At 35.4% G+C, this 26,415-nt stretch overlaps 1 protein-coding gene across 2 annotated transcripts in view; it reads left to right on the plus strand.

The window, feature by feature from the left end:
• Window positions 1-226: 226 nt before the first annotated feature.
• Window positions 227-26,415, plus strand: part of LOC118742269 (sodium-dependent neutral amino acid transporter B(0)AT3) — an 82,439-nt gene continuing 56,250 nt past the window's right edge. For both annotated transcript variants that reach the window (XM_036474212.1, XM_036474213.1), the window contains exons 1-3: window positions 227-497; window positions 22,978-23,210; window positions 23,288-23,862. In XM_036474212.1, coding sequence (XP_036330105.1) covers window positions 227-497; window positions 22,978-23,210; window positions 23,288-23,862 — 1,079 coding nt within the window. The remainder of the gene's footprint in view (window positions 498-22,977; window positions 23,211-23,287; window positions 23,863-26,415) is intronic.

Genomic DNA, 26,415 nt, shown 5'->3' on the forward strand with positions numbered 1-26,415 from the left:
CACCATAACAAATTTAAAAAGGGGGGACAAAAAAATAGCCCTTCGTTTGGAAATTACCGATATGTATTTATGGCCAACTTTTGCATGAAGTGTCGCCAGTGTGAACATTTGCTGGGCTTAACATTTACTTTCCTTGTATCTTTATTAGGATATTGACTACCTGAAAATCGTTGAGGATCTGATCTATTACTAAGGAACTGTTGGCACATTTCCTTTTATTTCGTTGATGGCTGCAACGAAAATTATTGATGCCCCTCGCAATGGCCATGAGATGGCGCCACTAAATACACGAGCACGGGGCGATGGAACTCATGGAGTCACAATTGTTCTCACCGCTTCCCAGCGCAACTCGGTGAGCTCGGTAGAAATACCGGGCGGAGAGCCCGATCGCGCGGCATGGTCCGGAAAAATGCAGTTCTTCCTCAGTATTATTGGTTATTCTGTAGGGCTAGGAAATATATGGCGATTTCCGTATTTATGTCAACAGAATGGTGGTGGTAAGTAAATTAATTTGTTCATAATCGCATCAAAATTGTTTTTTTGATAAGCGAAGTTCGTAAACTGTTTAACATTAGCACATTTAGCCTTAATTACTTACAATGTAAACAACATTTTTGATGATGATATATGTACATTAGGGTGGTCCAAAAAAGCATTTGAAAAAGTAAAGTCGGAATTGTTATGCTTAAATGGTTAAATAGAGAATTGGATATTTTCAAAAATTCTGTATTGTTTCTATGAAACGTAGTTTTTTTCTCATATAAAATATATGGAAAACTTTGAATGCTTTGAGTGACCTCTAAATATTTTTTTATTTCAAAATAAAACAAGTAAAAAAGTCCAAGTTCAGGCGGAGCCGAATTTAAATACGTAGGGCGTAATTTTAGTCCGATTTCAATAATTTTAACGTTAAATAACGTTTTACTTTTATGTTCCAAGTACAATAATCCTACCAAGTTTGGTACAAATTGATCAAACGGTTACCAAGATATACATATGCGGTCATAAGTAGGCGGTGTCACGCCCATTTTCCAAAATTTTACCATAGACGTATTTTTTGCTAAAGAATTATTTCAAACATAAATTTTGAATAAATTAGCTTTAGTATTTACCGATTTATCGAAGATTTCGAATTTCTCTAAATTATCGTTATATGGGATGTTGGCGTGGTTATTGTCCGGTTTTAAAACTATTCAGCCACTTGGTGTGTTGTACTAAGGCCAACAACTGTGCCAAGTTTGGGAGAAATTGGTGGAGCGGATACCAACATATACACATATAATCATAAGTTGGCGGGGCTATGCCCATTTTCCAAAAAAGTATAATATTCTTATTTTTTGTATAAAAATTATTGTAAATATAAATTTTTAGGGAATAATCTTCATTATTAAAATATCGCAGTTTCCGTATTTCTGAAAACTACCGTTATATGGGAGGTAGGCGTTCAATACCATCCGTCCTACGCCCAAAAGGAGTACACGTACCAAGTTTCGTTAAGATATCTCAATTTTTACTTGAGTTCTCGTGTACACAGACGGACAGACAGTCACCGCTTAATCGATTTCTCTTTTCATTCTGATCATTTATGTATACTTCTCGATTCGTTTTGCTTGTTACAAGCAACCGTTATGTGAACAAAGTTATAATACCCCTGTACACAAGTGCGCTCGGGTATAAAAATACGGGTATATTTTTTCGACTTTACTTATCTTGAACCACCCCAATGTACATACATACTAGGAATGAATCAAGAATGATAGAATAAGAATAATAGCATAGAATAATAATAATAATAATAGAATAAGAATAATAGAATAAAAAGTTCCACGCCTATGGGAGGTGTCATGTCCCTTTTTACAAACTCATTTATATACAGTACTAGCCGGTCACGGAGGCGCGAAGCTTCGCCACGCGCTGAATGCATGCATATGTATGTACATTTACGTATTTGGAGAAAAAAATCATATCGAGCCTTAGCCGCCAAAATAACATAAGCGAAATTTTTTTAAAAATTTTGTTTTTGATGCAAAAATATTACTAGAGCATCGAGATACATTTCTGCATCAAAAAGAAAATAAAAAAAAATGTCGCTTACGTTATTTTGGCGTTTAGGGCTCGATATGTCATCATGTACTTCGTTTATTATATACATACATACATACAAAATCTTGCCTAAATCCGTTCAGTAGCGTGGTTGAAATATCTCGCCTTTCCTTTATATTATATATAGAAGATAGTAATTTTAAATAGGAGGCATCCCTACTCAAAAAACTTTTGTACATACGAGGGCCATGCAATTTCATTTGGCATCTCATTTTTTTATCCAACGGACGGTGAAGGTGGCAACCCTACTCAGCAAAATAATACATTATTACACATCCAGAGGCTAAGTATTTTAATTTGACAGTGACGGTGCAGAACTGACGCCTACGCTTATTAGAATTGAATATAGTAATAACAGGTGGCAACCCTGTTAAAATTCTAAATTAAAAAGGTCACTCTCCTATCAATACAGAATATATTAGAGAAAATCACGTCAGAATCCGTTCAGTAGTTTTCGAGATTACCGCTTACAAAGAATCTCGACTTTCCTTTAAACTATATATAGATGTATATACATACATATGTATATTCAAATTAGCGAGGGAGATAAGAGGAAAGAAATACGCGAAGAAACTAAACAAAAACATCGTAGTAAGAGTATTTTATTTGAACTTTGTGCTTTAAATATTTTTGACTGAACACTTAAGAGCAATTATAGTGGGTGTATGTACATACATACATATGTAGATACTAAAGTACGTGTACATATGTTCGTGAACTTAATGAAATATAAACATCAAAGTAGGCTCAGCTGATTTATAAATTCTGTCTCTCACTGAAATCCCAACAAATGTAGCCTATGTACATACATGCTCACATATGCAAACAAAAAAGCATCAGCTCCTTACGCTTTTTTGAATACAGCACCTAACAAAATAAAAACTATTTTGAAGAAAGAGCGTCTTCACGTATTATATGTTAGGTACTAATTTTTAAATAGGGTGCAGCCCCATTAAAAAAAATAAAAGCTTATCCGGAGACCATATTCTTTCACTTGATACCTAATTTTTTAGTAAAATGAACTTTGAAAATCATATTATTTTTAGAAAGGTGGCAATCCTACTCGAACAATAATAGATTAATGAACATCTGGAGGCCAAGCGGTTTCACTTCACATCTCACTTTTTGTATTCATACCAAGTTCGAATGAAATAGTAATTTTTAAATAGGTGGCAACCGTACTCAAAAATTACGTGGCGTGGTCAAAATATCCCAACTTTCCTTTATACTAAGTATAGAAAATGGTAAGTTTAAATAGGTGGCAGCCCTACTAAAAAAATAATAAAGTTGTTGTTCATGCGAAGGCCATGCACTTTCATTTGGTATCTCATTTTGTAATCCAACAAACGGCGAAAATCTTTTAACTTTTTAATAGGTGGCGACCCTACTCAAAAAAAATAATACATTATTTCGCATGTTGAGGCTAAGTTTTTTCGTTTGACAGTGACGGCACAGAACTGAGGCCTCCGCTTATAATGATTGAATATAGTAATTTTATTTACAGGTGGCAACCCTATTAAAAAAATTTATTAGTACTTTTCTAGACATCAATCGCTTCCATTTGACACCTCATGTTTTGTAATCCAACGAACTGTGCGGATCTTTTTCTACACAGGCGGCAACCCTTTTAAAATTCTAAGTAAAAAAAAGATCCCTCTCCTGTCGATACAGAGTATATTATAGAAAATCTCTTCAAAATCCCTTAGTAGTTTTTTATATTACCGCGTACAAAGAATCTCGACTTTCCTTTATACCAGACATGGGCACTTATGTCCGTATGGGCTTTTTTGCCCGTACGGGCAAGCGAGCCCATTTCGCGGGCTTGGTCAGGGGAAAGTCATGGGCAAACATGAAGGGGGAAACGAGTCTTACTGGATAGTACTGACTTTGTGCACCAAACAAAGAGCGTAAATTTTACTCATATACACAATAAGCCATCGTTCGGACTCTTCTCCGATAGGAGTAAATTTGTTCCGTTTTGTCGAAATAATTTGAAAGCTACTCCTCTACTCCGCTCAACTAAAAATCTGCTCCGTTTTGTTGCATCAACAAATTTACTTTTCAAATAGAAAGGAGGTGCCGTTTTTAATAGCATATTAAAAGTTGTATTTTATCTTTTTATCGACATGATTGTTACATTGGTGAGCTACAGCACCTTTGCAAATAAACTTGAATTCGTGAATAGGCCCTCACAATCGCCCGATTTGAAGCCGATCGAAAAGATTGCTCTGTGTAAAGTTATGTAATTGCGTCGCTGCCCACCGGTGTAACAATTGTCCCGGTAAAGAAAGAATGAAATAACTTTTTATTAATTTTAACCAAGGCATTTTAACTTTAATGATAATTGCTCGCTGGATTAAGCCGCCTTTACGCGGGTCGATTTTCTAGTAGATTTTTGTCGTTCAACCAAAATGGACCCGTGTAAATGACATCTCAACCGTAAAATGTAAGTGCTTTGTCGATTTTCCAGTCTAGAGAAATCGACCCTTGAAAGGCAGCTTTAACCCCTTATTTAGTCCCACAATACAGCGATACGAGGAGAAATGAATTGTTTGTTATAAAGATAAGAAATGCACATCTACTACGAGAACTGATTTTTATTCCCATTTGGGAGTTCGAACCCGGCAAAGAGGGCTCGATGAACACGATTGAGAGAAATAGAGAAGGCGCCAATCGCGGTACCGCTAATCCGCTCTTTGTGATTTTGACAGAATCAGCTGTGTGCGTGACGTCATCTTGGCGCAATTGTTGATTGTGAGCATACGAAAAAACCAAATAACAATTATAATATTTGTGCGTTAATATTTCTGCGTGGTTTTAAACAATTATTAAGACATTACAAAGCAACATGAAGTGTGCAGTGGCAAAGTGTAATAGTGAAAACAAAAGGAAAGCGTGCGATATAAGTTTTTTTCTCGTTTCCTACGGACGCAAACCTGTCGAAAAAGCGGAAGCAGTTCTGCCGGCGAGGAGAGCATTAAACACCAAATCGAGGTATGTGCATGAAGCACTTTACCAGTGAAGATAATGAAAATAATACACAGTTCGAAATGGGTAACATATTGTGTATTTTCATATTAATTGCATTTAATATTGTTTTTGTAAACGCCTTAAGTTTTGCAAAACCTGGTGCGGTGCCTACCATTTACGAAGAAAATCTGGGGGATTCCCAGCGTGCGGAAAGAGCTCAGCACAGGGAAAACAATTGTCAGCAAGTTACTTGAGCAGAGTGAGACTGCCGTTGCCACTGTAGGTAACAATTTGCATTTATATAAAGTTATATAGAGCTGTGGAGTCAACAGCTGTGGAGTTACCGTCCACAATGACGAGTCCAAAAGTTCACTTTGCTGCACACCTTCTTTTTGGTCTATATGAAATTGCAAACACTGTTAATACATAAAATTTTTCATGTGCTAAAAATCGTACTTACCTAAAGGGCTACATGTCCAAAATTATTGCTACGTGTTCCTAATTAATCAATCTTTGTATATTTATTGATTCCTGCAAAATTGGGCCATGTAATATTAAAATTAACAAATTTTTCTGCATTGTTTACATATTTTTCTATGCGTTTTGGCATTCCTCTCTCGCAATTGCACCAAGATGACATCACGCAAAAATTACGCTCAAAAATCCTCTCTCATTGGCGCAATCTTGTATTCTATCATTCTTGCTCGATGAAGTCAGCTATTGGTCAGTATTGCTAAGTTTTTTATTTAAAAAAGCACCAAAACACAGAAAATAGCGAAATTTTCCCAAAAAAGATACCAAATTTGTGTGCCGTGTTTAATGGTATTTTTGCATATAAGGCTGTATGTTCAAATATTTTAAGTAATCACGCAATCTCACTTGTAAATATTTCCAACTATGCGCAGTTAATTAATCTAATTAGCAAAATGTTTTTCTATTCGTAAAACAATTTGCAAAACTTTACTTGCTTTCTCTAGCGGCCTTATTTTCATGCAATTGCTTACTTTTGTACAAATGCGCACACCGAGCAAAGTAGCAGAATATTCTATGAGTTCCGTGATTATCTGGGAGCATATTATCCAGAGAAGCTCGGCGAAACACTAACATATGTGTAAGTCAACGGATAAAGTACGTTTGGAATGAATAAATGAATGAACAAAATAAATACAATGTCAACACAGAATCCCGTTTTTATTATAAAATGACCTTGAAAAGGGCACCAAAGCGTTTTAATTCCCTAAACGAACTTAATTTATTGCGAAAGGCACAAAGTTGGCAACAGTTATATCGATGTCAAATTTGCTCATATACAAGGGCTAAAAAAATATTTACCATCCACTTGAAAAAAATTTACCAAATCTGGAAAATATCTACCAATAACCTTTTTAGCTATTTTAATTAAAACTATAGCTGTGTTCTATTTCAATATAAATTAAGAGTTTTTATTAAGGCAATTTTTATTTAACTATTGATATGGCATTTGAGATCATATTAATGACATCTTCTCGGTTTCCTTAAACCAAAAATAAAATTTATGAAACAAAGGAAACAACGAAACTTCATCATTTGAAAAAAACTTCAACTGAATTTATTATAGACAAATACAGTGACTCAAAAAATCCTTGGTGATTTTTTTATATTCACAATGTTGTTCAAGTAATTTTCTTTTGCTATTTTTGTTTGTATAACAATATTTTTTGCGATTTAATCAAACCCATAAAATTCAAGGATTCAAGCTATACAACATTTAGAAAAAAATTTCTAAACTTTTCGTCTAAATTTAGAGTTCTTTGATCTGAATTTTTCGGTATGCAGATTTATAGTCGATGGAATTTAGTATAAAAAACAATGTGGAAAGAAATTTATAATATAAAGATAACTCCGAGAAATAAAGCGAACCAAAAGTTTTATTTGTCTTTCAAACAAAATACTTTAACAAAAATCTACCAAAATTAACAAAAATTTACCTTTTTACCCACCCAAATCGTTTCTACCAATATTGGTAATAATTTACTAAAGTGGCAACCCTATATACAAGCATGGACAGAGAGTGAGCGCCTGCTTAAAGAGCGTAAGCATTACAAGCGAGAGCGTAACAAAGAGAACGCAAAATCATTCAAACGTAATTGGCACACTAACACAATGGGCCTCCGCCTAAAACCGGTTTTGTGTGGATAAGAGGGGGAAGAGAGTTCGAGTTTACCTCGCTCATTTCAGTCCGCGAAAATCGCGGATTGACGGTGGACTCACGATGGAGAGAATAGAGAAGGTGGCGCCGATGGCAATACCGCCAATCGGCTCTCAGTGAATTTGACAGAATCAGCTGTCTTGCTGACGTCACAGTCGAGTTGACAGCATTAGTGATGTGCTGAGTTAATACTTTTAACTATTGATCGATATTCGGTACCGATTTAAAAAGAACCAATGGTCTCGGTACTCGGTACCGAAACATTTAGGTTTGGAATAAAAGCACACATAGGCCAAAAATATGGAAGAACGGTTCAGGGGAGACTCGCTTATCAAAACCCGAATGAAGGAGCCAATAGAGATTTTAATACTGATTCAAATGAAAGATGTCGGTTTGAGGCCATAACACAGAGAAACTCTTACTTGTTTGAAGCATTTTTGTTCCAGTTGAATTGGACGATATCATTTTTGTGGGGGCAGATTCTGTAACCAGTTAGCGACAATTTTCGAATCGGTATCGGTTTTGTTGACATAAGATATGAAATAATTTTACGTCAACAAGTACGATATCGATTCGAAACTTGTCGCTAACTGGTTACAGAATCTCCCCTCTGAAAGTCTTCTTCATCAGTCAAAGCATTTTTCTTGAACCTTGGATCGACTAATGCAGCGTTTTTGCTGCATTTAAAATGCAATATTTAGCACTTTCGAACATATGTTTTCGAAGAGCCTTCATGCTATCGCATTCAGCAAATGTACATTTACGCGAGTTCGAAATCGTATGTTTTTGACAAACAGCCGAGTTCCAGTCACTTATTCAGATCCGTATCTATTACCCTACTGAAAAGGAAAAAAATAAATTTAAACCAAAAATTCAATACAAAAACTTGGATTGTTTTAACCATAACCGAAAATTTGTTTGTGTATATATTCATTTGTCGGTGGTATCAATTAAAACTTCCTCACTTAACACAAACAAAACAAACAGAGTTGATCACAAATTGATCCAGATTTCTATCAGCATCACATCGATGTTGAATTTGCATAACTTTTCTCTATCTAAGTAATGTAAAATAATAAATGAAATCTCGATCGGCGATCACTGAAACGCAGCTAGCCACTGTATACTCGAAAAAGCAATTTTGCCTCTTGTTCTCATTAAACCATGTTCGATTGGTTTTAACATTTAGATTCTTAATGCAAAAATGGAGTTGCATTTAGTTGGATTTAGGTGAAGAATTTTGTATGGAAAATGTACATTTAGAGCAGCATTTAGAGCTAAATGCGCTAAATGTGCTTTTACGCTTTTTCACTACAAATCTATATCTAAAGTGACGAATTTAGAAATGGTTCGGAACTATAGAAAAAGGGATGCAGAACCAACTAGATCCTATTTGTCGAATTTAGAACTATTTCGGAACTATCGAATAAGGGATGCAGCGGGGGGCTTGTTTACTTTGCATAGATATGTGTTCGGCGGCTTTTTCGTTCAAATACGCTTCTATTCTGTGCTTCGCAGATGCTATTTCATAGTTTGGTAATACAAAACAAAGCTTTGTGTTAACATATTAACATCTTGGGGCCGTCTGGAATCTAACCAATAACAGCGAGCACCTCTGCAAAGTCAGCTACAACAAGGTATGTAAACGTACATTTCTTACAATCATTCAAACAAATTTAATTTCAAATTGAAAAAACGTTTCTTTGAAAATAATGTAAAATCGCACACGGAACAACCGAAAAGTTTGAGAAATCATGATACTTTTTTCTTTCGTCTGTCGATTTTAGAACTGGTTCGGAACTATAGAATTTAGAACTAGTTCGGAACTGTCGAAAAAGGGATGCAGCGGGGGGAAATTGACACTTCCTAGGACATCGCCATGTTAAATTCGCGAACCAGTACTGGGTCTAAATGTACTAGAAGCGCCCCAGTTCAGAACTAGAGATTTTCCCCACAGGGTACCACATGCACTAACACAATCATGCGTAGTTCATGTATACAAAACTGAAACCTGTTTATGGCCGACTGCCCAGTCCACTGTGCGTTCGAGTGGTGGACTGCTCAGTCCCCGCAAAAAATTGTGCGACTAATCTCTAAAGAGAGTATTCCGAGATTACTCTCAATCGGGTACAATAGGGCATTAATTAGTCGCAACTAGACTCATCTCTTGTGGGTATAATTGGAGATCAATTAGTCCCCAACTCAAATCTAACGGGTACTATTAACGATTTAATGATATGTACGCACTTAGTCAATGCAATTTCATGTGCGGCGTTGGCACGCAGGGAAAGTATTCGCCTAACAAAACTGAGCACCCCGCTTCGAATCTCAGCTGGCGCAAATTTTTATTTTTATTTTTTAAAAATGACTAGTCGCTTTTTATACCCGTTCGGGTATAAAGGTGAACAATTAGTCTCTTCTTAGGACATGCTCGAACAAAAGCGATCAGTTCATTCCATATAAAGAGATCAAAAGTGATATTAGTCGCATGCTCCTTTGCGATTGCTCCCGGAGTCATCCCGGATTAGTCCCATTTTTTGCAGGGGTCCGACTGAACAGGCTAGTGTGCTCAGGCCCAATCACACTTTCAGCTCGCGTTTACTTGTGATAGCCCAGCAAGAACGACCTAATGGTCTAATTACGCATACTTCGCATAACTTCGCATAAACTTCAAACTGTAATTTCGTATGTACTTTGTATTTATTTTGTATGTATTCCATCGCCCAGAAATTAGCAGAACTTAGCGATCTGTGGAGTTTAGATTTTGCTTCACATTTTCTTAAATTAAATTTTTAGTGCACTGGTACAAATGGTTGTGCGAAAGTGTGCGAAGTATGCATAATCAGACCCTAACGCATTCTCCAATACACTTCAATCATCAATAAAAACCAACACATTTGCATATTAGCGATATCCATATGCATGGGCGTAGCCAGGTAGGGGCAGGGGGGGGGTGCTCGAGCCCCCCCTAACTTTAAAATTTTCCTTATATATATAAAAAATAGTACCCTGAAATGCCAGCTTAATAGGGTCGAAATATAAATATAAATAAAAGAAATATTATAAAAAAAAAATTAAAAAAATTTTCCCTGCTCCAGGGCTTGAACCTGGTACCTCAGGCATACCACGTGAGTGCTTTGCTCTGTCGGCCATTGCGACTGTTGGAGCGCCGCGAGCAAAAAGGCATACTAATGCTTTTCATAAGGGATGAATTGGCAGACTAACTCATCAACTGGTATGATGCTACTAGTATTTCTACTAGTAGATGCTGATGCATAGCCTGACAATTGACATCTCGTAGGACATCGCAATTTTAAAAATACCAGTCGCTAACATTGAAAAAGGGTAGAACGTGAACTAGTTGGGCTATAACTACGGTGACCATAAATATATTTTGAAAATGCAGGACAATTTTTCAAAAAATTTACCTACATATAATTGCGTAGTATAAAAATAACAAAAATATACTACATATATACCACGATTGAGAGAATACAAAGGTTGCGCCGATCTCGGACCGCTATTCTTCTCTTAACGAATTTGACAGAATCGTTGTTTGCATGACGTCACACTGGTGCAACATGTTTACGTTTTCCTTGCAACATTTTTTCTTCTTCTTCCATTCTTGCTCACGTTTTGGCATTTCTCTCTCGCAATTGCACCAGTGTGACGTCACACAAAAGTTATTCTCAAAAATCCTCTCTGATCGGCGCAATCTTGTATTCTATCATTCTTGCATATATACATTCCTCGTCATTTGAATAGCGCGCCCTTTTTTGATTCTCTACCATACAAAGTATGCTTGACAAAATTTTTATATGGAAAAAAAGCGCAGCACCGTCAACAAAAAAAAATGTCGCCCCCATGATTCAATATAACAAGGTTGTGTAATTTGTGACAGCTAAAATTTGACACTCCTTTATCTAGATTTGTATTTTGGAAGTAGGAGAAAGGGGAAGAATGTGATCGTCTTTTGCGAAAACGGTAGTAGAATGGTACTACAAAAATTGCGCAAAGTATACAATTAGAAGCAGTGTTGGCACTAATCGATTGGTTTTTTAATCAATTAGTTAATTTGATTAAATTCAATCGAATTACAGTTAATCATGATTTAATTTAATCTGATTAAATAGTTAATCGCAACCGTGATTAAAAAAATTAATTTTTAATCATTAACCCTTAATTTGATCAAGTAGGTTTGGTGATTAATTAATTTATGCTGGAATTGTCTTTTGCAACCAGGTAAGTTAATCGGGTATGGCTAAGTCGGTTTCCCTCATAAATCTAAGCAATTTGGTGTGCATTTTGATTGTGATCTATTACCAGCAGAACTTCCCAGTTTATGTTATACAAATTATAATTATTATTTGTTTATATAAGTATTATGTATTTTTCATAAGCGTCAAACAGAAAAGAGTAACCGTATATGGTGTTTAAATTTAAATTGCAGACAAACTAGACCACTGAATAAGATTGTTTTTTAATCGGATTACCGATTGATGATTAAAATTAATTAATCGTAATCACAACCGACGATTAACGATTAAAAAAATTTAATCCTTAATAATACAGATGATTACGATTAATTAATTTTAATCGTTAACCGCGATTAACATTTTAATCGTTAATTTTTAATCGTTAATCAGATTAATATTTTGCCAACACTGATTAGAAGTAAAATGTGTATTATTAATTATATGCGAATTTGCAATATATTTGGTGTTTTAATGGAAATACTGAACAATACATAAAAATATGCATTTTTGATTTAAGTTATTCGTCATTTCCTGGAACAAATCTAGAATACCGACCGTTCAGCTATGCAAAAACGAAAAATGCAGATAAATAGAACCTTTTATGCTCATTTCAACCATGCCAAAATTATTTGGCGCAAGTAAAAAATTAGACGTTCTAGAAAGTTAAAGTTCAGTTGTAAGTTATTTTAAATATTAATAACTTATGAACTATATAACCGATTAAAAAACTAATGACGTCACCATAAAGATAATTAATTTGTTCTTCAGCTGATGTACATAATTTATAGCCTTTTATATTTTTAAACCAAAACCACTAAAGAACGAACAAATTTTATTTTTTCATGAAATAACATTTTTGTGAAAAAACTGCATAATTTATGGTAAAGAAATTTATATTATTTAGAAAGTACAAGTTATTATCTTTAATTCGATACTGCATACTTTATCATGATCTACTTTTGGGTTTCAACAATTTAGTGATAATAAAAAATACAAATAAACCTCTTATATGTTCTTTATTTTTTTGGTATCGTTGAAATCAGCGTAAAAAGTTTTATCAATCGGCATTTTTGGTTATTTTATAGCTAAACTGTCGCTATTCTACACTTGTTCTATAAAATTACGCAAACGGAGGTGATACCAACGAATATTTAGTAAGAAGAATTTTTCGTTTTACTACTAATATCACTAGAAACTATAGAGTAAGCAACATTCTGCACAAGTAAAGGAGCCGATTTTATGTATGGGAGCGAGAAGACTGTTTTATTACAAAACCTTTCTATTATTGAATCATGTGTCGTCCCTATGTTTCTTTTTTTTTAATTTTCAAAGATATTGAGCTCGAGGCCATTTTTTAAATGAAAATTTATTGTGGAAAAGCAACAATAATTTGAAAAAATGGTAGAAGTGATAGCTATTTCGGAAATCACCCCATTTCCTCATCAGACTTTTTTCAGTAGGATTCGAACCGACGATCCCACTGACTCAGCTAGTTGCCTATGCACCGTGCTAAGTACGCCTTGTAAATTATCGTTAGCTTTTTTCCACTATTTTCATTTTTGTTATGCCAACACAATCAAGCGCAGCTATTCCGCTGCAATTCACTTGATCATGTGGTTGTGGTTTGCAGCGGAATAGCGACCAACAGTTCGAAAGGTATTGATGGGCTCTTTGCAAAAATATATATTTTTTGTGGAGATTGTGTTCCGTAACATCTACATTTCTCATCAGATTTTCATTTACTGTAAAAAGAATATGATTGAAATGTCAATTTTTCGATTTTGGTCGCTTGTAACACTAATAATTTTCTTTGAAATCGGCAAAGTAATATATTTTTGTAAGAGGACTGTAGGTCGCTTATGTTGATTGGATAATTTTTTCATGAGATATTGACGAATACGTTCGAAATGTACCAAAAGCACGTTTTTCAAACACGTGTTTGAAAGGAAAATTGGCTTGGAAAATATTTTTTTTCTTAAGCGGTTACCACAAAATTTGTAGAACAGTGTTATCGATATATTTGATGCTGGTCTTAAATTTCTCGTCATCCATTGACCATAACCGTACAATATTTAGAACGCATTGACTAGTTGAACCTTCAAAACCAGCTTACCCTTATGTAGTTATCAATTAGTTATCGACACTGCTTTTATTTCGATAAGGAAAAGCTAATTTTAAAATATCGAAGAAAATGCGGGGAAAAAGGCAGGACACTTGAAAAAAATCAGTACATTTTGGGGGTTTTCTGTTTTGAAAAACTACGCAGGACAGACCTTTAAATAACAGTACGGTCCTGCAAAAAACAGAACGGATGGTCACCGTAGCTATAACGCAAACTGGTAGAATTCTAGTTCACAACTAGTAGCTTTCCCTGCAGGGATAACACGTTATTCTTACTGGGAGTGATCATATATGTGGCGTACGTTTGAGAGTGTATGCCTTTATTTATTTATTTATGAAATGAAAAATAATAATACAATTATTATTTCACAAAAAAAAAGGAGCACTAGCTGCCAGGGCTTGCGGCTCACTGCTCTAATAAAATTATATTGCCTAAGAATACGAAGATATTAGACAGTCAAGTGTAGGAAAGATATGAATTATTACTATCATTACATCAATTAAAAACGAATGGATGTTAGCAAAAAAGAAAAAAAAAAAATATAAAACTAAAGATGACTTAAATTAAACTATTAGATTAACTTTCTAAGGCCTGTTTTGAATAGAAACTCCGCAACTTTGAAGATGTTTTCCTGGGAAGAGTCCTTGAGCATTTCCGAAATGAGTTGGTCCCCAAACATTATGTTTCTAGTCGCACTAAAGTTTGTGCATTCATCAAGAAGGTGTTTAACTGTAAGCGAAGGAGAGGTGCAGTAAACGCAGGGTGGTACATTTGAACCATTTAGCAGATACGAGTACGTGGCAATGGTGTGACCAATCCGAAGTCGAGTGAAGGCAATAATGTCGTTCGTCCGACAAGTAGACGGAAAGTGTGATTTAGTGCCAGTTATATTGAAATTCGATTAGTAGTGTTGCACACTACTCCATAAAGCTGCTCTCTGGTCTTTAACGCGGTTGTTTATGAGTAAGAAAACATCTTTTCTCACCATATAGTTGAAGGTAAGTAATGGTTCGATTGCAACAGATTTTGCTTTCTGATCAGCTAGCTCGTTGCCTTTAATGCCGGCGTGACCGGGAATCCACATAATTTCGATTTTGTTGCAGTTTTCTATTAGCCTGCTACGTATTTCAGAAGTTAGAGGTGACTTGTTGGCGATATTCATAATGCCGGATATAGTGGACATGCTGTCTGTGCAGATTATCGTCTTATCGTTAGATTCTAAGGCTGATAATATTGCGTTATATAATGCTATCGCTTCCGAGGTATACACTGAACAGTAGTTTGGCAGGTGTCCTGCAATTACTGTTTTCCCATCGGCTTGAACTACAGCGAATGACGTCCGGTTCTTTGACTTGGAGCCATCGGTGTAGTACATTTTCCATACATTCCGAAAAGGTGCCATGTATTCTTCAAAAAGGCTCTGGTATTCTATTGGGCTTGTAGTTGACTTGGCGTAATTTGATAGTTCGAGAAGAAATGAAGCGCAGCTTAAGTGCCAAGGTGGTGAACTGATGGGAGACAGGATAGACGGTTGCGAGATTATTCCCAAACTTTTAGCATATTCCAGCACTCTAAATATCGTTGGTTTACGACTTGTACTTTATCAGCGGTCATCAGTTTTGTGGTACTGTCGTGCAAAATGCTATTTCTGCATAAATACATCTTTGGGATAAGCCTCATGGTGTTATGTTCTATCCTCTCCTGTATGGTTGGCATTCCGGCCTCCTCCAAGATACATCGAATCGGAGATGTTGGAAAGGCCCGAATACTCCTACGAACGGCCGCGTGATATGGAGCTAAAATCAGCTTTAAATTACTCTTTGCGCAGTATCCATATATTGGTAAACCGTAGTCAATTTTCGGCAGAATTAAGGCCTTAGTAACGTTAATCAAAGTATTTGGGTGGATCAGACAATGTTTAGAAGATAAATACTTAACAATATTCAACCTGGCAGCTAGGCTTTTTCTTAACCATATGCAATGTTCCTTAAATGTGAGACGTTTGTCGAAAATTATTCCAAGAAAACGTAAGCTAGGAACGTTTACAATGTTGATATTATCGTGAACTAGGTTTAAATTACTACATTTATGTTTACGACATATATGAAAATATTTGTACTTATTATGCGATAGATTTGCTCCTGAGAAAACTGACCAGTTAGAAATATCGGTTAGTATGCATACAAATTTATTTTTAACAGTGTTCTTATTTTCGAAAAAGTAAAACGTCATCTGCATAGATAATGTGCGAAATGTTTTTGTATTTGGAGATTATATGGCTAATTTCATCGAAGGCAATAGAAAATAGTATCACTGAAAGGGGAGATCCTTGTGGGATCCCATTCTGTTGGTTATATAAATTAGAAAATGCATTGTTTACTTTTACTTTAAATTTCCGATTGGGGAGAAACCACTTTATAAAATGATAAATTTTATTACCGAATTTCCATTTTTCTAATTGCCGTAAGACTATATGAGTTCCGACACGATCGAATGCCTTCTCGAAATCCAGACTGAGCGTAGATATATGGTTGCGGCACGACAAACCACATGAGGCGAAACTTTCAAAAAGTAGAAGAGCGTCGGAAGTTCCTTGCCCTTCCTTGAAGGCAACCTGATGTGGACTTATTAAAAGATTTTTGGAAATGTACCACATAATTCGTTTTGACATAATTTTTTCGAGTAACTTACTCATACAGCAAATAAGTGAAATCGGTCTATAATCTACAGCTTCTGAGGATAGGTTGGTAGACTTTGGAATAGGAGCAACTGTTGCAATTTTCCAGTTTTGAGGATAAATTCCAGTGGTTAATATTTTATTGTACAAATTAATCAACCGTAATTTAAGCTGTGAAGGTAGGTTTTTAAGCATATCGTAGGAAATTCTATCTGTGCCGGGAGTTTTCCCTGTCAGTGAAGAAATAGTACTTTCGTATTCCGAATAAGTGATCTCCGATTCTATTATACTCGCTGGGGAGTTTGGCTGATTATAACTGCGGCTTAGTGTTTCATTTTTCTTTGTAATAAAGGGAGAACTAAAGTTAGAGTCGCTAGAATACATTAACCAAGTGGAGGCGAAATGTTCGGCTATCGACACGGGGTCAGATACTGGACCAGTTGGGCTATTGATTAAATTAATTCGGTTTTGAGTATATGAACCTGTGAGCATTTTAATGTCCGACCAAATCTTTTTAGGGTTAGAACAGGGATTTATTTCTGCGGTAAGTTTTTCGAAGCTCATTCGCTTTGCTTCCTTAGATTTTTTACGAAAAGCAGCATTTGCTTTCTTGTATAAAATCAGATAAGCCACAGTTCTAGTTCTTTTGTATACTCTCCAGTTATGCTGTTTTAAATTTCTTAGGTTATCTAGTTCATTTGACCAGTATTGAACTAATTTTTGTAAGGTTTGTAGGTAGTTTGTGGAATAGAAATATGTGCCGCTGACCGTATTACTTTGGTGATATTGGGAGCCTCTTTATTAATGTTTTGAAATACAAGGAATTCATCAGAGAAAAAAATCGTATATTGAGTAAATTTGGACCAGTCTGCTTTTCCTGTCAAAAACTTTGGTTTGGGAAAATGCTTTTCAAAAGACGGCGTGGCTAGTTCAGTGATTATTGGGTAATGGTCGCTACCGTGAAAGCTATCGAGAGTTCGGCTATTGACTCTTGCAGCGATACTGGTAGAACAAATAGAGAGGTCGACATGCGTTAAGGAATTATGTGTCGAAAAATGGGTTGGGGAACTATCGTTCAAGACAGTTAGATTCTCTGTAAAAACTAAGTTTTCCAAGACCAAGCCCCTTTGGTTGGTCAAAGGGGAGCCCCATAATGGGGACCACGAATTTAGATCTCCAACCAATAATATGGGTTTGGGTACTGAAATTAAAATGTAACTAGGTTCAGCAAGCGTAAAGCTTTGTTGGGGGGGAATATACAAACAGATAGATATAGACAAATGTATACATAAATGATCAGAATGAAAAGAGAAGTCGATTAAGCCATGTCTATCTGTCCGTACGTTCGTCCGTCCGTGTACACGACTACTCGAGCAAAAATTTAGATATTTTAACGAAATTTGTATAACGGTATTTTCGAAATATGCAAAAGCTATGATATTTCAGTAAATAATTGATCCAAATAGTTGAAAATTAGTATGTGAAGTAGAATTTTGGTATGAAATAATATTATTATGAAATTTTTGGAAAAGAGGCATGACCCCTCCCACTTATGATGAAATACTGTATCTTAGTAGCCGCTTCACCAATCCTTACTAAACTCGGTACGAACCTTGCTTAGGATCCAGCTAAGAAATTTGCTGAACAAAAAATTGATTATTAGGTTGCCACCTTTCTAAAAATAATAAGATTTTCAAAGTTCATTGGACTAAAAAATGAGATAACAAGTGAAAGAATATGGTCTCCGGATAAGCTTTTATTTTTTTAATGGGGCTGCCACCTATTTAAAAATTAATAACTAACATATAATACGTGAAGGCTGTTTTCAAAAAAGCTTAAGGAGCTGATGCTTTTTTTGGTTTGCATATCTGAGCATGTATGTACATAGACTACGTTTGTTGGGATTTCAGTGAGATACAGAATTTATAAATCAGCTGAGCCTACTTTGATGTTTATATTTCATTAAGTTCACGAACATATGTACACGTACTTTAGTATCTACATATGTATGTATGTACATACACCCACTAAATTGCTCTTAAGTGTTCAGTCAAAAATATTTGAAGCACAAAGTTCAAATAAAATACTCTTACTACGATGTTTTTGTTTAGTTTCTTCGCGTATTTCTTTCCTCTTATCTCCCTCGCTAATTTGAATATATGTATGTATATACATCTATATATAGTTTAAAGGAAAGTCGAGATTCTTTGTAAGCGGTAATCTCGAAAACTACTGAACGGATTCTGACGTGATTTTCTCTAATATATTCTGTATTGATAGGAGAGTGACCTTTTTAATTTAGAATTTTAATAGGGTTGCCTCCTGTTAAGAAAATTACTATATCCAATTCTAATAAGCGTAGGCGTCAGTTCTGCACCGTCACTGTCAAATGAAAATACTTAGCCTCTGGATGTGTAATAATGTATTATTTTGCTGAGTAGGGTTGCCACCCTCACGTTGGATAAAAACATGAGATGCCAAATGAAATTGCATGGCCCTCGTATGTACAAAAGTTTTTTGAGTAGGGTTGCCTCCTATTTAAAATTACTATCTTCTATATATAGTATAAAGGAAAGGCGAGATATTTTAACCACGCTACTGAACGGATTTAGGCAAGATTTTGCATGTATGATATAAAAAAGAAGTACATGATGACATATGATTTTTTCTACAAATACGTAAATGTACATACATATACATATACATACATATGCATATGTATGACCGCGATGCCTGACCAAACGGATGAACCGATTTCAATTCTGTACTGGACCTACTGTGTGGAAGGTTTTTCAATTAAAAAAAATTTGAGACTTTTTGTTGTTGTTGCCGAAAAATGAAGAATGCTGGGACGTCACGATTTCACAATTTCATAGAGTTTTCCGTATATTGAATGTCAATAACTTAACTACTTAACTTGGTTCATATTTGGAACATATATCAGTACCATGAAAAGAAATATTTCTACCAAAAATTTACTCGCTAGGAGGCGCTGGGGTCAGGATATTTTTAAAAATTGCATTTACTTGCCGATTTGGCTCATATTTTGAACATAAGTTAGTCGATTGAAAAGGAATACTTGGACTAAACAATTACACGATAGGTGGTCCTGTGGCCGAGATATCCCCAAAAATTATTTTACGCTAAGAGAAGGATAGATATCTGCTATATATTTGTGGAAGTATGTATGTATGTGCCAGATTGCAGCCTAAACGGACGGACATAATCGAACGAAATAACAGACAGATTATTGCCATGACACCCGGGTCTATGACAGGGAGAAAAAATCGGGATTCGACAGGGGGCATGGCACCTCCCGTAGGCATGGAATTTTTTATCAGCTATAACTTCGAAATCATAAGTCACATGCACTTTGAATTTGGGATGCAGACATATCTATGGCGGGCGCTTATAATAAGGTATATATAAATGAGTTTGTAAAAGAGGGCGTGGCACATCCCATAGGCGTGGAATATTTATCAGCTATAACTTCGGAACCATAATCTCCATGAATTTGAAATTTGGTACGCAGATTCAGCTACGGTAGGTGCTTATAGTAAGGTGTATATGAATGAGTTTATAAAAGGGGCCGTGGCACATCCCGTAAGCGTGGTTTTTTTTATCAGCTATAACTTCGGAACCATAAGCCCCACGAGTTTGAAATTTGATATGCAGGTATAGATATGGTAGGCGCTTATAAAATGATATATATAAGTGAGTTTTTAAAAGGAGGCGTGGCACATCACATAGGCGTGGAAGTTTTTTATCAGCTATAACTTTAAAATCATAAGTCACATGAAATTGAAATTTGGTATGCAGACATATCTTTGGTAGGTGTTTATAGTAAGATATATGGGTCTATAAAAGGGGGCGTGTCAGATCCCATAGGCGTGGAATTTTTAACCAGCCATAAATTGGGAACCATTGGTCACATGAACCTGAAATTTGGTATGCAGACATATGTATGGGAGGTGTTTAGAATAAAGTATATATAAATGTGTTTGTAAAAGGGGGATGCATATGTATTCAACTATTAGACCACTCTGATATTTAAAACTGTGTTTTTTGAAACCTTACAGTCTTTAGACCTTCTTGAAATGGAAGGATTAAATCATTTTATTGATCCCGCGATGCTGTTAAACGAAACATGTGCATGTATAATGAATACAACTTTTTCTGAAATAAGCATTCTACAGGAAAAATGCAGCTATACTAAGGGCCAGTTACTCAATGTTTGGTTAACACTAATCTCCGCTTAAACATAGTTATCGACGTTACCGAATCCCTGTTGTATGCATGGAGTCGAAGAGGTCGACAACGACGTTTAACCGTAGATTAGTGTTAAGCAGACATTAAGTAACCGGCCCTAAAGCAGCTAAACGAATAGGAAGCTAAACGGAATGTACCATAGCGGACTAATTTTAATTTTAAAATTCTATCGTTACCTTAATCCAGCTAATATAAATAAGGGAACAAGATTTTTAGTAAAGAAAGTGGTGACCAATATATATTAGTTAAAGTACGATAAATCTTAAAGTATGGCTTATAGCGATGCCATAATTTAGAAAGAAAAGAAAAGAAAATAGATTTTCTCCTCTAATTTATGCTGATCTGAATATTTGTATTACTGTTTTATATTTTGATTTAACTACCCCGAACGACGTCGGGTGCTCTGCTAGTACTGTATATAAATTAGTTTGTAAAAATGGACATGACTGGAGAGACCTGACATCAAGTTTTGTACAACGGTTTTGTCCACTTTTAGCGATGCTGTCCGCCACATTCTTTTTATTTCTGAAATAGTTTTTGTTGGTTTCCCCATTTTTAAAAGTTTGGCTTTCATCAGAGCCCAATATCGCTCAATTGGTCGCAACTCAGGCACATTAGGTGGATTCAAGTCTTTCCTCACGTAATGCACATTGTTATCTTCGAACCACTTTTGGGTGATATTAGCGTAATGTGCTGGAGCCAAATCCGGCCAAAACATAATTTGGCCATTATGATGACGTAGGAAGGGCAGAAGACGATTTTGAAGACACTCTTTCACGTAAATCAGTGTTGATGGTTCCCATAGTGAAGAATGGCGTGGATTTATGCCCGCATTCACATATGGCTTGCCAAATTAGAACTTTTTACCAAACTTTTCTATCTGGATGGTTTCTCCGAATCAGAAATGTTTTCTCCAGACTCCAGGCAGTAAAATTGGTTACCCGGCAATGTCAAGTCCACTTTCAAATAAGTTTCGTCGTCCATAATCACACAAAAATTTTTGTTTGCCAGTTGTGTCTCATACAACTTACGTGCAAGGGAAACACTTTTTGAAGCTTGTTTTTCGCTTAGTTTTGGAACTTTTTTCTTTTTATAAGTTTTGATACCACTTCTTTTCTTGATTCGAGTGACCTGCACATGCGTGGTTTTAGCTCTTATGACGATATCTCTTGTTGACATGGAGCGGTTCTTCCTAATTATGGCTATTACCTTCTTCTCCAACTGGGCGTCTGCTGATCCATTTGGGCGGCCACTTCTCGGCTTGTCCTTCACTGAGCCACCTTTCTTAATGCGCAAAACCGTCCTTCGTGCAGTGTCATAAGTTGATCCAGTGAGTTTCGCCAATTTTTTGTAACTAATATGGGGAGTATTCGTCCAAACGTACAGAATTTTTTTTCGGAGCTCTTCGTTCGTATTAATTTTTTCCTTTGTAATGCTTTGACTGCAGAAACTAACATACTTTTGAAAATGTAATGAAACACCAGTTTGAAAGCAATTTATTCAGAGCCTACTATGTCATTGCTAAACATTTTGTAGCGGGTTCAAAATTTGCAGAACTTTCTGTACCAGTCTTTAAGTGCTTATAGCAGGGTGTATAGAAATGAGTTTGTGCAGGAGGGCATGACACATCGCATGGGCGTGCCATTTTTAACAGATTTAACTTCGGAACCACAAGTCACATGAACTTGAAATTTGGTGTGAAGGTTTTTGAAAGGGTCACATCCCACAGGCCTGAAATTTTGTATCAGCTACAACTTCGGACCTATAATTCACAAGAATATGAACTTTGGTATGAATACATATCCATGGTAGGAGCTTATAGTAAGGTTTGTATACATGAGTTTGTAAAAGGGAACGTGGAGCATAGACGTGGAACTTTTAATCAGCCATAAATTGGGAACCATAGTCACATGAACTTGCAATTTGGTATGGGTACATATGCATGTGTGGTAGGTGTTCAGAGTAAAGTATATATAAATGAGTATGCAAAATGGGGATATACATATATGTTTTCATCTATTAGATAACTCGGATATATAAAACTGTGTGTTTTTTTTTAAACTTTACCGTCTTTAGATTTTTTTGAGATGGAAAGATTATATCGTTTAGTTAAAGCACGGTAAAGCTAAAAGTATGGCTCATAAGGATGCCTTAATGTAAACAAAGAAAATAGTTTGTCTCCTTTAAATTATGCTGAACTGAATATTTGTATTACTGTTTTATATTTTCATTTGTTTACCCCGAACGACGTCGGGTGCTCTGCTAGTATTTTATAATTCGGATGACTTTTATAAGTATTTCGATAAGTATGTATGCTCACATGTTTATTTGTGTAGGTGTGTACACAATTTTGTTACTTTAAAGTTTTTTTTTTACCAATTTATCTTTTCAGGTGCTTTCCTGATACCCTTCATGGTGATGTTAATTTTAGAAGGAGTGCCTTTATTTCTGATTGAACTGGGCATTGGTCAGCGAATGCGGCTGGGTGCACTTGGTGTGTGGAACACAATACACCCTTGGCTAGGTGGTATTGGTATATCGTCATGTATTGTTACATTGTTTGTCGCCTTGTATTATAACGTGATTATAACGTGGGTGTTCTTTTACCTGTTTAACAGTTTCCGAGTAAGTTAATGCATTCAATGCGATTATTTTAAAAAAGGAAATAAATTTATACATCTCCAATTTTTATATGATTTCAGTATCCTTTGCCGTGGGCTTCCTGCCCCACTAACGGCACCGTTGAAGTGGAGGAATGCGCACGTTCTTCAGAAACTGCCTACTTTTGGTATCGAACTACATTGGATGCTGCTCCTTCTATGGATGAACCAGGTGGTCTTAAGTGGTGGATTGTGCTGTGTTTGTTCCTTTCTTGGACAATCGTATTCTTTATTGTTATGAAAGGCATTCAAAGTTCCGGTAGGGTGGTATACTTCACATCGCTTTTCCCCTACATTGTATTGACAATTTTTTTCATTCGCGGAATCACGCTGAGAGGTGCTAGTGCTGGACTAATGCATATGTATACACCAAAAGTTGAGAAACTCGCCGATCCGACTGTGTGGCTAGACGCTGCCACACAAGTTTTCTACTCATTTGGTTTGGCTTTTGGATCCCTAATAGCATTTGGAAGTTATAATACGCCCAAAAATAACTGCGTTCGTGATGTCCTTTTGGTGTCAGTTTGCAATGCAATCACCGCTATATATGCCAGCGTCGTGATCTTCGCCATTCTGGGCTTCAAGGCCACGGTCAACGTAGACCGCTGCATTGAACTGTAAGTGCTTTTGACTACAAATTATCGATTGCTTGGGCACTTTAATTATTTTAAAGTTCATTACAATTGATTGTTGTGAGCGCGCATTCATCTGTAGGGCAGCACTTGAGAGAGGCTGAGAGGGTGTGTGGCTGAATTATTTTGCTAGAGCTCTGATTGCTCAATCAAATAGCCGCGTAGTGCATAATTGAAGCAATTGCAATGCGCCAATTGTTTATATTAGGAATGTTGTTATGTTGTTGTTGAGGTGCATTTACACACAAATACATTAGAGTGTCCCTTAAAGAATCAACTTTCCAATTTTTATGGAGATGTTTTTTAATTGTGTTTATGTTCAGTATAAGATTATCCGTGCGAAGAATTGAACCTAAGTTTTGACCCCGCCACAACTCCTTTGAAATCATACCATTTTATTAAAATTTTGGGTTGGAAAAACTTATCACAGGTTTCGATTGGGATCAACTTGTCAAATAACGTTAAATTACAGGCATCTCACCCTAATTTATTTTTCGGCCAAATATAGGTTCGAGTATTTTTTATGAAGTGTGAAGTAAAGTATTTTGTGATATAATTACTTTTCATTTTGTGAATTTGGTGCAAGGTCTAATAAAGCAATTGCATGTACTATTAAAAAAAAACACAAGATGTAAAGTTATACTTTGGGTTTATTAATGCAATATATACATATAAATACTTATTTCTTGCTTACAATGTTGGTAAAATTAAGGACGTAATTAAGTAACTTAACAACTTATTGAGAATTGTTATTGTAATAATTTAAATTGCAAATTCAATGTTACGCTTTCCTTTTGCGAATCCTTCTATTATCCTTTCAGTGTTAATTTCAACATCTAACTGTTAGTGTAAACGTGCTAGACCTATCAGTCTTTATTCATTCATGGTACTACGCAACCATGTTTTTAACCGACGAAGGGCTGAAAAACTTCTTTCGGAAGTAGCGTTATTAGCTAGAAGTGTGACCAGAATGCGGAGAAGTTTGTTAATCAAAGAAAGAGCTTAAAGCACACTCTGAATTTGAGCACATTAGTAATATTAACTTTAAACAAGCGATTTTATAAAATAAGAGATGCAAAATAAGATCTTAGATCCATAAAAGTCTATTTTATTTTCAAAGTACATATGTACACACATACAGTCATGTACAAATTTATAGGGACACGATATTTTGACCAGTTTCGACTCTTCCATTGTTTGTTTACTGTTTATTATTTTTTATTAAAAAAAATCTAACAAAAAAATATAAGTCCAAATTTCAAACTTTGTAGAGATATTAGAAAAATTCAGCAAACAATTTTAATAACAAACTTTTTTGCCAACAGCCGGGCGCTGTACAGTGTAATTTTTAGGAAAACTGAAAGAATATATGGTAGTTTTTTTTTCTTCGTTCTGTTTCATGAGTTTGTGGTAATCTTTGCTTGGCCCCTGATCTCTATAATAATAAACGATAAAATACATTTTTGTAGAAAAAAAAGAATTAAGCCGCCCTGTAAGTGCGTTTTTCCTGCAACATCGTGAGCATTTATAAAATTGCGCAATTATTGACCGTATCTGCGTCTGCATAATTGATTGATCAATTACGTTATTTTTCTGAAAAATGTTATTTGTATCATAATTATAACACACTGGTGAAAAATACCTATCAATCCTCGAATCCACTTAATTTCGAAATTTTCAAATTACTTAACTTAATTTTAAATTTTTACATTTTTGTTGTATTTTCGAATTTGTACTAATTTACATAGTTGAAAGTCACAGGAAGTTTGAATATTCCCGCTGGTTTAGAAAATAACAAAAATTCTAAAATATCTTAATTTTATGAAATTACTAGCAGAGCACCCGACGTTCGGGGTAAACAAATCAAAATATAAAACAGTAATACGAATATTCGGTTCAGCATAATTTAAAGGAGACAAACTATTTTCTTTGTTTACATTAAGGCATCCTTAGGAGCCATACTTTTGGCTCTATCGTGCTATAACTAATATATATTGATCATCACTTCTACTACAAATTTTGTTCCATTATTAATATTAGATGGATTAAGGCAACGACCAAATTTCTAAATTAAAACTATTCTACTTCGGTACATTCTGTTTAGCTGGTTATTCGATTAGCTGTTTTATTTAGCTGCACTTTTCTAGTGGAATGCTTAATTCGGAAGGAGTTTTATTCATTATGAACGAACCTTTTTCGTTTAACAGCATCGCGAGATTAAAAAACGATTTAATCTTTCCATTTCAAAATAATCTAAAGACGCCAAGGTTTCAAAAAAAAAAACATACAGTTTTAAATATCCGAGTTATTCTTGAAATTTGGTATGCAGTCATACCAATGGTAGGTGTTTATAGGAGGGTATATATAAACGAGTTTGTGAAAGGGGTGTGGCATATCCCATATTCGTTGAAATGTTTATCAGCTATAACTTCGGAACCATATGTCGCATCAACTTTAAATTTGGTATGCAGTTACATATATACATATTTGGTAGGTGCTTATAATAAGGTCTATATAAATGAGTTTGCAAAAGGGGGC

This window comes from Rhagoletis pomonella, unplaced genomic scaffold (genome assembly GCF_013731165.1).
Source record: "Rhagoletis pomonella isolate Grant_MI unplaced genomic scaffold, Rhpom_1.0 Rhpom_scaffold_00007, whole genome shotgun sequence".
Lineage (NCBI taxonomy): Eukaryota > Metazoa > Arthropoda > Insecta > Diptera > Tephritidae > Rhagoletis > Rhagoletis pomonella.